Consider the following 12,562-nt stretch of genomic DNA (forward strand, 5'->3'; position numbering starts at 1 on the left):
AAGTGCCCATCAGCAGATGAATGGATAAAAAAGTTGTGGTGCATTTACACAATAGAATACTACGCAGCTGTAAAAAAGAAGGTACTCTTATCCTTTGTGACAGCATCAATGGACCTGAAGAGTATTATGCTAGGGGAAATAAGCCATTCATAGGAAGACAAATACCATATAATTGCACTAATATGTAAAATTTAATGAAAAAAATAAACATATGAACAAAATGGAACCGGTCCCTTGGATACATGGAGCAGATTGGTGGGTGCCAGAGGAAAAGGAGGTGGGGGGTACTGGATAAAGACGGTGAAGGTATTAGCTAAAGAACATATATCCATGCCCCATGGACATGGGCAATAGTGTGGTGAAGGCCAAGGGAGAGGGAGGAGGGTATAATTGGAGGTGGGCAAAGGGAGGGAAAGGGGAGACATCTACATTGTCAACATTAAAAATTTCTAATCCTATCTAATAAAATAGTAATATGCAAATTGACCGTACCTCCACTACACCCACAAGCCATGCCCACCAGCCAATCAGGAGCAAGTATGCAAATTAACTCAACCAAGATGGCTGCGGCCACAGAGAGAGCAGGAGGCTTGGGTTTCCCCGGCAATGGAGGAAGCCAAGTTTCTGCAGCCCTGGCCTGCCTTGGCCTCTGCTCAAGGCTACAAAGTTTCAATTATAGAAGATAAAGAAATCCCAACAAAAATGGCTGCGGCCACAGAGAAAGCAGGAGGCTTGGCTCTACTCAAGGCTACAACGTTTCAATTATAGAAGATAAAAAAGTCCCAGATAGTAGGGCCTCCGCTTGGGTTGACAGGGGGCATGGCCAGCCTGAAAACCACAGGCCCCTCGCCCAGGCTGCCCCACGCACCAAGGGAACCCCTATGGTGATCCGGGACCCCTTCAGGGCAAACCAGCCGGCCCCCACCCGTGCACCAGGCCTCTATCCTATCTAATAAAAGAGTAATATGCAAATTAACTGTCATTCCAACACACAAGATGGCTGCCCCGTGTGGTCAAAGATGACTGACCCCATGTGGACACAAGATGGCCACTACAAGATGGCCAGCAGGGGAGGGCAGTTGGGAGGGACCAGGTTTGCAAGGGAGGGCAGTGTGGGTGATCAGGCCAGCAAGGGAGGGCAGTTAGGGGTGACCAGGCCTGCAGGGGAGGACAGTTAGGGGCAAACAGGCTGGCAGGGGAGCAGTTAGGCATCAATCAGACTGGCAGGGGTGTGGTTAGAGGTGATCAGGCTGGTAGGCAGAAGCGGTTAGGGGCAATCAGGAAGGCAGGCAGGAGAGCAGTTGGGAGCCAGCAGTCCTGGATTGTGAGAGGGATGTCCAACTACCTGTTTGGGCCCGATCCAGGTAGGATCGGGCCCAAACAGGCAGTCGGACATCCCTCGAGGGGTCCCAGATTGGAGAGGGTGCAGGCTGGGCTGAGGGACACCCCCCCCCCCCCGTGCACGAATTTTATGCACCGGGCCTCTAGTAAAAATATAAAATGAATAAAGGCTTTAGGCCAAATAATGCAGAGAAAAGGGGACGGAGGTTGCTATTTTATACATATTGGTTAGTTAAGTGGACTTGAGCAGAAACTTGGAAGATGTGAGGAGTATGCCATGGAGATAGCACAGAGAAGGCCATTTTATGAGAGAGAACCAGCAGGTGCAGAGGCCTGAGGCAAGAAACTGCCCTGTGTGATCAGGGAACCATGGCGAGGCCAGTGCAGCCATAGTAGACTGAGGGAGGGAGTGATTCAGAGGAGGTGGGTTCAGGGTACAGTCTGGAAGACATCAGGTCATGTAGGAGGAGAACAAGAAAGAGTCAGTGAGCAGAAATAAGTTTTCCAAGTCTTAAAACTAGTGTGGATCACAGACTTGAACCCAAGCAGTCTGCCTTCACCGCCTTGTCTCTGAAACACTTTTTTTTGTCACCTGTATAGTTTGTGGGGAGGATGATCCTTCAGGTATCCAAGCTTATCTTTTTCATTGTTCTTTACCAGTTGTCAAAAACAGTATTATTATAGCATTTCTCTATGACATATTTTCTTAGCTAAGATTAGAGTTAATTCTGCTTTAGTTACATTTTAAATTGTTGCTTTCATTTTGGGCATCCACTCTAAGCTTCTTGCTTAGGTTTAGAAAGAACCTAATCTTACCTTTAATGCACTGATCTTACCTCCATTACGTTTTATGGATTATATTTTGGAAGAGATTTCAACATGGTTGATTTAATCTATTAATGTTGACTTTTATTAGTTTACTAGAGGTCCGGTGAATGAAAATTTATGCACTGGAGGGGGGTTCTTCAGCCAGGCCTGCCCCCTCTCACAGACCAGGAGCCCTCAGGGGCGGGAGGCAACCCAGCGATCAGAGGAAGGCGACGCCCCATCACACCTCTGCTGCTGCCAGTGCCGACAGTACATGTCTCGGCCAGCCCTGGTTACCTGAGTCTCGGGTGGCCCTGGGAGACGGGGCAGACGCCATCCAAGCCTTGCCTGCACCTCAGGCCAGCACTGAGCGGCTGGGGGACTGAGGGGACTGGGGAACTCAGGAAGCAGGTGCACTGAGTGGCTGTCGCCTGCTGCCCCAGCAGGGCTGAGGGGACTGGGCGCCGCCATCTTGTGGCTGTGGGCGCCCCCACCTTTGTGGGCGGGCAGTCAGTTAGCATATTCCCTCCTAATTGGCTGTGGGTGCCTCCATCTTTGCAATTGCATGAGGATCAATTAGCATATTCCCTCTTTATTAGATAGGATATTTTAAAATTATATTTGTTACATTTTCCCCCAATTCTGGGATTATGCCTTACTTATAACTCTCACTCATAGTTAAAATAAAGAGGCTGGTATTTCCTGCCAAGTCATGAATTTTTAGGGTTTTATAGAACTTTTCTGATATAATAACTGGTTTACATTTTATAAACTAGCTAAATTATTGATAAAAGTTGTGAAATAGTCGATAGCTTTCATAACTGAACTTTTTCATTGTAGGAATTAATGCCTTGGGATCCCCCCTACTACAGTGGTGTGATTCGTGCAGAAAGGTAAGTTTTTTGAGAAGAAAGAAAACTATTAGTATTTATTGAGCACTTTGCACATTAATTATGCAACTACTTTCCTCGCTTAGTTGCCCACATTACAAACTTCTGTCTTCTCCAGTTCAGTCCCTCTGCTGGCATGATGAGCACCTGCCCACATTTTTTAATTTGGATTACAAAAGCTATGCTCTCAATCACAGTAACATGCTTTATCGCTCCCCACAAGCCTATTCTATAGCTTATGTCATTTCCTGTTTAAGACTTTAAAATATCTCCCCATGATGTCTAGAATCTTGCCCTTCTCCTGTGTGTAGCTTCTAGGTTCTCTTTTAGACTTTGAACATTTGGGGGACTGGAACTTTGGTAGAACCCTGTTGTATCCTGTTGAGGGTAGTGGTCAGCAAATATTTGTCTTACCAATGAAGGAATAAAGTAGTACTTGGCATCTGGAAGAATATAAATGAAATTAAAACTTAGGAAACAAGTAGATTATTCCTCTGGCTTCTGTATTCTGTGTTTATTTTTATTGTGACAAAGTGTAGATATTTTTTCCCTAAAAATTCCCTACTTCTGTAATTTTTATATTTGCATGTAAACCCAAGAAATATGGAGTTGTATTTAATGAACACATTTAAAAATGTTTATGTCCCAAGTAACTTTATATACACAATAGGAATTTTTAAAAACTCTTAGGATCCTACCCTTTAGCAAATCATTAACATTTTTCTGTTTCTTTCTTTTTTTTTGTTTTTGATCCTCACCTGAGGATATGTTTTACTGATTTCAGAGAGAGAAAGAGAGAGAGGGAAACATTGATCTGAGAGAGAAACATCAATTAGTTGCTTCCCTTATATGCCCCAATGGGGTATCAAACCCACAACCTAAATATATGCCACAACTTGGAATCCAACCTTTAACCTTTTGGTGCATGGGATGACACTCCAGTCAACTAAGTCCTCCAGCCAGGGCTAACATTTTTCTCTCAGATTTTTGAGGTACGCAGTTTAACTAAGATAGTTAAGGTTTATTTAGGTAATGGAAGAAAATAAAAATTTTGTGTCTTTTTCTTCATTAAAGCATGTTAGCATATATCATGATAATATATTTATTGGTATTAAACTTTAAAGTATTTTTATTACTATGTATTATTCAAACATCAAGTACTAAGTACTTCACTAAAATTAGACATTTTAAAAATTATTTCTTTTGGTATTTGTCATACAACAGAAAACAATAACTTGATATGTTTTTTTCTGCAGCAGCAGGAAGAGGTGCTTCAGAATCAATTAGTGTATTGAAAAGTTCACCCACATAATTTTTATTTATTTTCCCTTCTTTGGCTTCTTTATTATATCTCTGTTCCCCAAATCAATTTACTGCCAAAGCACAATTGTCTCAGAGCCAGGAATAATACTTCATCAAATACAATTTTTTATACATTATCTCAAATTCAGCATATCATCTTCTCTATAAAAGCACATAAACTGTTATTCAAAATCTGTAATAATTTGAATATGATAAACAGTAAGTGGCTTAGAATATATTATAGCTTAACATAAGGTATAGTTTTACTAATACGCTGCTCCCTATAGTTGCATAAAAATATAATTTATCTCTTAAAATTCTTTCAAAGAAGGATTTGGCTTGGATGATTGGCCTGTTAAGATGTAGCATAAAGGAATAAAAATTTTTTCTTGATGATTTCCATATTTATATTTTTTTACTTTGAAAAGTAATATGTTCAGTATATCTGTTTCTTTCTAATTTTTTGCTGTGTGATTTTGATATGGTATTTGCCCATATCATGTCCCCCACTGTTTATTAATTAATACCATAGCCTTAAATTTAAGTAATATTTTTGTCATTTAACTGTATTCTGTAAATATAGCATGCCCAAATGGTGGTTCTATGGAAATTACATGAATATTGGAAGATTGGGAAAGATAAAATCTATTGGAATTTAAAGAAGATGCACAAATTAGGGGTATAAAATCTCTGTACAGTTTGATAGTGACCTTAAGTAAAAGCTATTGAATAAAGGGTAGTGATTCCCTCTTCTCCATTTCTACCAAAAATACAACATTGGAAAGTCTTTATGTTGCTGACAGAAAGTCCCCAAATAAGTTGGGAGTTCTCACATTTCTACAGCAACCACAGAGATGGGGTTTTATTGTCCGAATCAGCCACTTGAAAGAATGGGAACCCTTGCGTTTCCAGGGCAGTGTGGCCAGGAGCATGTTTGCTGAAGTCAGAGGGACCTGGCCAAATCCTGGTTCCACCATTAAATGATCTACACACAATCTTTAGGAAGTTATTTATCCTCTCTAAGTCTCTTAGCAAGATTAACTATAAAATGATGGTTATTACAGTCTCTACTTAATATGTCAGGATTAAATGAAATGATGCTTGTATTATTAGTACTAAAATAACATTATTATGTGGATTTGGCCATCTGTGGATATTCTTCTGAAGAATGGTCCACTCTGAAAAATGCTTTTTAAGTGTTCTCAAAAATCTTTTGAAAGAGGGGTCAGTTCTCCCTTAAATCTTCTCAAAGGAAACACTCATCTAAAGAGTATATCAAATTAGTTGTAGAATGTTCATTAGAAAAGCTTTAAGATATGATTTTATTGATTTCAGAGAGAGGAAGGGAGAGGGAGAGACAGAAACATCAAAGATGAAAGAGAATTGTCCATCAGCTGCCTTCCGAATGCCCCCCCTACTAGGAATCGAGCCCACAACCTCCCTCCCTCCAACCTCTACCTCCCCTGCCGGGCATGTACCCTGACCAAGAATCGAACTGTGATCTCTTGGTTTATAAGTCAATGCTCAACCACTTAACCACACCTGCTGGGCCAGAAAAGCTTTAGATTAGGGGTGGGGAACCTTTTTTTCTGCCAAGGGCAATTTGGATATTTATAACATCATTCACAGGCCATACAAAATTATCAACTTAAAAATTAGCCTGCTGTATTTGGTCAATCATTTAATTAACTCACCCCTAATGCCTTGGCAGGGCCAGACCAAATGATTGTTCAGGCCTTATATGGCCTGCAGGCTGGGTGTTCCCCACTCCTGCTTTAAATGATAGATTAAGGAAACTGAATCAGGGAAGTCCATTTTGCCACTGTATCCAGAGTGGAGGAACCCTGTGTGGTTGGCAGCACAGCTCACTTTTGGATCCTACCCTTTTCAGGGTTCTGGGATCACTACTGCCTTCAAAATAACATTGGAGTTGTCATTCAAGGTCTTCTAGGATCTGATCAAAACCCATTCTTATTTAACAATCTTATATAATAAAGAGGTAATGTGCAAATTAACCTTCACACCCTCACAAGATGGCTGCCTACAACCAGGCCGGCAGGGGGGTTAGTGAGGGACGAACAAACAACTGAACAAGCAGGCTGCGTGGGGTGACCAGGTCAGCAGGGAGGTTAGTGAGGGATGACCAAACGACTGAATAGCAGGCTGTGTGGAGCGACCAGGCCAGCAGGGAAGGGGGGGGGGGGGGGCGTGAGGGTCAACCAGGCCAGCAGGGGAGGCAGTTGGGGGTGACCAGGCCAGCATGGGGGGCAGTTGTGGGCAACCAGGCTGTCGGGGGGGGGGGCAGTTAGGTTGACCAGGCTGGCATAGGGGGGCATTTGGGGGCGACCAGGCTGGCAGTGGGCCAGTAAGAGGTGACCAGGCCGGTGAGGGGGCTGCAGTTGGAGGTGACCAGGCTGGCAAGGGGAGCAGTTGGGGGCAATTAGGCTGGCAGGGGGCCAGTGAGGGGCAACTAGGCTAGCAGGGGGACAGGTGGGGGTGACCAGGTTGGCAGGGGGCAGTAAGGGGTGACCAGGCTGGCAGAGGGGGGCAGTTAGGAGCAACTAGGCTGGCAGGGAGGGGGCAGTTGGGGGCGACCTGACTGGCAGAGGGGGGCAGTTAGGGGCAACCAGGCCTGCATGAGGGCAATTAAGGGTGATCAGGCTGACATACAGAAGCAGTGAGGGGCGATCAGGCTGGCAGGGCGGGAGGGCAGTTAGGGGTGACAAGGCAGGCAGGCAGGTGAGTGATTAGGAGCTAGCTGTACAAGATTGTGAGAGGGATGTCCAACTGCCGGTTTAGGCCCGATCCCCCGATTGTCAGACTTCCCCCAAGGGGTCCCGGATTGGAGAGGGTGCAGGCTGAGCTGAGGGGACCCCCCCCCCTCCTGTGCACGAATTTTGTGTACCGGGCCTCTAGTCTATCCTATCTAATAAAAGAGTAATATGCAAATTGACCATACCTTTGCTACACCCACAAGCCACGCCCACAAAGCCAATCAGGAGCAAATATGCAAATAAACCCAACCAAGATGGCTACAGCCACAGAAAGCAGGAGGGAGGCTTGGGTTTCCCCAGCAATGGAGAAAGACAAGCTTTCCGCCTGCCCTTGCCGGCCTAGGCCTCCACTCATGGCTACAAAGTTTCAATTCTAGAAGGTAAATAAATGGCGGCAGCCATGGAGCTGGAAGAGCAGGAGGCCAGGGTTGCCCCCGGCAATGGAGGAACCCAAGCTTCTGCATCCCTGGCCGGCCCAGGCCTCTGCTTAAGGCTACAAAGTTTCAATTATAGAAGGTACATAAGTCGCAACAGAAATGGCTGCCGCCACGCCACGGAGCAAGCAGAAGGCTTGGCTCTGCTCCAGGCTACAAAGTTTCAATTGTAGAAGATAAATAAACCCCAGATACCAGGGCCTCCGCTTGGGTCGCCAGGGGGAGTGGCCAGCCTGCAAACCACCACAGGCCTCTTGCCCAGGCCACCCCACGCCCCAAGAGAACCCCCACCCTGATCCGGGACACCCTTCAGGGCAAACCAGCTGGCCCCCATCCGTGCACCAGGCCTCTATCCTATCTAATAAAAGAGTAATATGCAGATTGACCATCACTCCAACACACAAGATGGCTGCCCCCATGTGTTCAAAGATCCTGGCCCCATGTGGACACAAGATGGCCAGCAGGTGAGGGCAGTTGGGGGCAACCCAGGCCTGCAGGGGAGAGCAGTTGGGGGAGACCAGGCCTGCAGGGGAGGGCAGTTATGGGTGACCAGGCCTGCAGGGGAGGGCAGTTGGGGGGGGCCAAGCCTGCAGGGGATGGCATTTATGGGTGACCAGGCTTGCAGGGATGGGCAGTTAGGGGTGGTAGGGGTGACCAGGCCTGAAGGGGAGGGCAGTTAGGGGCAAACAGGCTGGCAGGGGAGCAGTTAGGCATCAATCAGACTGGCAGGGGAGTGGTTAGGGGGGTGATCAGGCTGGCAGGTGGAAGCGGTTAGGGGGACTCAGGAAGGAAGGTAGGCGAGCAGTTGGGAGCCAGCAGTCCTGGATTGTGAAAGCGATGTCCAGCTACCAGACATCCCTCGAGGGGTCCCAGATTGGAGAGGGTGCAGGCTGGGCTGAGGGACACCACTGCCCCCCATGCACGAATTTCATGCACCGGGCCTCTAGTATATATATAAAAGCCCAATGACCAGAGCAGCAAAACGACCAGAACAACCGGTGGCTATGATGCACACTGTGGCATCCAGGCCTTGATCAGCCCACCCCCCCGGCTGGCCCGGCCCCTGATCAGCCCCCAACACCCCGATTGGGGGCCCAGCCAACTGCCCGTGCCCCTTCCCCCCGGCTGACCTGGCCTGATGGGCCCCCATTGGGGTGTGCTGGCTGGACCCTACCCATACACAAATTTGTGCACTGGGCCTCTAGTAAGTACATAAATATCCACAGGTATTTGATGGGTATAACCTGCCCTTCCTATACTCTCCCATAGCTCCTCTTACTCCAGAATTTACATAAGCCAAACTAAACTTTCTGTCCCTCACCCAGGTCCCTTTATGTCTAGGAAGAGCCTATATCTTGTGTCTAGTAAGGTTCCTTTTACCCTCTTTTGCTGGCTTTCCTGTGGAATTTTGCCAGAGTGCAGAAGCCTCCAGGTCTGAATTGGCGTTTGCAGCTCCTGCTTCCACTATGCTTACAGTCTGTGTGCTACAGAGTTGGCCTTCTAATTATGTGTTCTTTTTTTTTTTTTTTCATTCTGTTAAATGTGTCTTCTCAACCATATCTTAAAGCTCTTAAGAACAAAGTTTGTTTGCAGTTAAATGTGGAATACACTCTTTGGGCTCTCAGTAAATACATATTGGTTGTGTCAACAAAAGGTTGCTGCATCTATTTAGGTTTCATTTTTTTTTTGCATGTATCTGTCCAATTTCTTGCAACACCATTTATTGAAGAGACTGTCTTAACTTCATTGTATATTCTTGCCTCCTTTGTCAAATATTAATTGAGCATAATGGCTTGAGTCAGTTTCTGGGTTCTCTGTTCTGTCATTCCGTTCTTGTGCCAGTACCAGGTAGTTTTAAGCACAGTGGCTTTGTAATATAACTTGATATCTGCTATTGTGATTCCCTCTAACTTTGTTCTTCTTTCTCAGGATTGCTGCAGCTAGTCTGTGACTTCTTTTATTCCATATAAATTTTTGGAGGGCTGTAAAATATGCCGTAGGTATTTTAATGGGGATTGCATTGAATCTCTAGATTGATTTGGGAAGTATAGACATTTTAATGATGTTGATTCTACTAATCCATGAACAAGATATATTCTCCCACTTGTTTATATCTTCCTCGCTCTCTTTTTTCAACATACTGTAGTTTTCCAAGTACAGGTCTTTTACCTCCTTAGTTAAGGTTATTCCTAGGTATCTTAATTTTTTTGTTGCAATGGTTAAATGGTATTTTTTTTTTTAGTTTCCCTTTTTGTGAGTTCATTATTGGTGTATAAAAATGCCATAGATATTTTGTATCCTGCTATGTTGCTGAATTCATTTATTAAATCTAGTAATTTTTTGATGGAGTCTTTAGGGTTTTCTGTGTATAGTATGTCATCTGCAAATAATGACAGTTGTATTTCTTCTTTTCCAATTTGGATATCGTTTATTTCTTCTTCTTGTCTGATCGCTATGGTTAGCACTTCCAATACTATATCGAACAGGAATGGTGAGAGTGGGCATCCCTGTCTTGTTCCTATTTTGGGGGAAATGGTTTTAGTATTTGCCCATTGAGTAAAATGAACCCTCGTGCACTGCTGGTGGGAATGCAGACTGTGCAGCCACTGTGAAAAACAGTATGGAGTTTCCTCAAAAAATTAAAAATGGAACTCCCATTTGACCCAGTGATCCCACTTCTAGGAATGTATCCCAAGAAATCAGAAACACCAATCAAAAGAATATATGTACCCTATGTTCATACCAGCACCATTTAAAATAGCTAAGATTTGGAAACAGCCTAAGTGCCATCAGCAGATGAGTGGATTAAAAAACCATGGTACATCTACACTATGGAATACTACGCTGCTGTAAAATAGAAAGAACTCTTACCATTTGTAACAGCATGGATGGACCTGGAGAGCACTATGCTAAGCGAAATAAGCCAGTCAGAGAAAGATAAATATCACATGATCTTACTCATTTGTGAAATATCATGAACAACATAAACTGATGAACAAAAATAGATCCAGAGACAGAAGCATCTAACAGATTGTCAACTTCAGAGGGAAGGCACGGAGGATGAGGGAGGCGGGGGTAAGAGAACAACCAAAGGACTTGTATGCGTGCATATTAGCATAACCAGTGGACACAGACAATGAGGGGGTGAGGGCCTGACCTGGGGGGTGGGAGCAGTCTGGGAGAGGTCAATGGAGGGAAAAGGAGGCGTATGTAATACTTTCAACAATAAAGAATTTTAAAAAAAAGTTGCTGCAACTGATTCAGTGTTGACAGGAGTCCCACATCTGGGGTGAGGTAAAAGGAGAAACTTAATTTGGTTGAACAGTTTGCAAATCTGGGAAACACTCTCTAAAAGTATGCTCCTCTCCCTCCCAGACGAAATACTTGCCTTGGTCTCTGATTGGTCCTTTATGCAAATGAGAAATCAATTTTGTACAGTTTGATTGGCTCAAATAGCACTGTCCTAATTGGTTGGAATCATGTTTCCTGATTGGTCATTGTGGAGCCACTCTGACTGGTCAGTAACAATGCAGACGAGGATATAGCTGTGCATGGCAGGTCTTAACCCATTGGTTAAAATTCAGCCCAGGAACTCCTTTATAGAGTTGGCTCAGACTGTAGGAAGGCAGTGCAGGAGGTTTGGCAGCCATCTGTGGTTTTCCCGTTCATGAAAGGAACCCTTTAGACAATGGCTGCTAGACTCTGATTATGAATTTGGACCCAGTTAACCACACAGAGTCCTTTTTGGCCTGTATATTGCTTTTTAGGTCAACAGTTGATAGTCATTGTTCAAGCCTATGTCTAAACCAGTGATTGGAAATTCTTATTAAAAGCAATCCAGTGATACATTTTGTGAATGACATATATCATCTATCAGATTTTTTGAAAACAGTGTGACACTCTGGAGGTCTTCCTAAACCTCATTGGCTCACAGAAGTTTCCATCAGGCTTGTTGGTTCTTTGAGTAGGAAATCACCAGCTATTCCAGGAACACAGTGTAACCTACCTGATATCCACTAGGTGCTTTACTTTATTTAATTAAAGTTTCTAGTTTCTTTATTTTGCTGATATCTTAGGGAAAGGGATCCAGAGATGCTTGATAAAAGATAGTAAGAATTGGGAGTTTAAAACATCTATTGTAAGTAGCTTAAAAGGTGAGTGATTGGGTTCGGTTTGAGGTTTCAATAATCTTGATTGACATGAGTAGCTGAGAAGAACAGGTAATGGATGAGAAAATAAAGGGAAAATAGTTTGGGTTTGAGGTTAGAAGAATGGAACAAAGTGAAGATTTCTAAATCCTTGTTAATTAAAATCCTCTACTTTCAACTAAACACTTAAAGATGTGGTTTGACACAAAACAAAAAATAGGAGCTTTTCCTTGATTAGAGCTTTTTTTAAAAACTAATCCCAGGGACTTTTTTTGCTTTATGTTAAATATTTCAGACTTCTTTCAGGTTTATTAAATGTGTGCCTAAAGAAAAGAAAAAACCTATTAGAAGTAAGATAAAAAACTAACTTCTGAAGGTTGTCCCTGGAAAGTAGTCTTGTGTCTTGATGATAAACCTTAAAGAGCAGATAATTTTCTTGTTTTTCAAGTTATAGTGGTAGATTCTTCATGGAAAACTAAAAGTAAGTCTTTATAAAAAGTATATTGGAATTATTTTATTTTTTAAAAATTTATTTTAAAAATATGTTTTTGCTCAGTTGGTTGGAGTTTTGTACTGTACACCAGAAGGTTGCAGGTTTGTTTCCAGGTCAGGGCACATACCTAAGTTGCAGATTTGATCCCTTGTGGGGGTGAGTACAGGAGACAGCCGATTGATGTTTCTCTCACATCTCTCTCTCTCTTTCTCTCATCAATAAAAACATATACTTGGGTAAGGATTTAAAAATTGTATATAGTAAAAGGGTAATATGCAAATTGATCCTAAAGGTGGAATGACCGGGAACAATCAGTTGCTATGATGCGCACTGACCACCAGAGGGAAGATGCTCAATGTAGAAGCTGCCCCCT

The 12,562-nt window shown here is 43.7% G+C and overlaps 1 protein-coding gene across 4 annotated transcripts in view; it reads left to right on the forward strand.

Moving 5' to 3' along the window:
• The window catches only part of MIPEP (mitochondrial intermediate peptidase), a 230,656-nt gene that overhangs the window by 64,196 nt on the left and 153,898 nt on the right, over positions 1 to 12,562 (forward strand). For all 4 annotated transcript variants that reach the window (XM_079778651.1, XM_079778652.1, XM_079778653.1 and 1 more), the window contains one exon: positions 2,989 to 3,041. In XM_079778651.1, coding sequence (XP_079634777.1) covers positions 2,989 to 3,041 — 53 coding nt within the window. The remainder of the gene's footprint in view (positions 1 to 2,988; positions 3,042 to 12,562) is intronic.

Source organism: Cnephaeus nilssonii (assembly GCF_951640355.1).
Source record: "Cnephaeus nilssonii genome assembly, chromosome: 8".
NCBI classification, from domain to species: Eukaryota; Metazoa; Chordata; class Mammalia; order Chiroptera; family Vespertilionidae; genus Cnephaeus; species Cnephaeus nilssonii.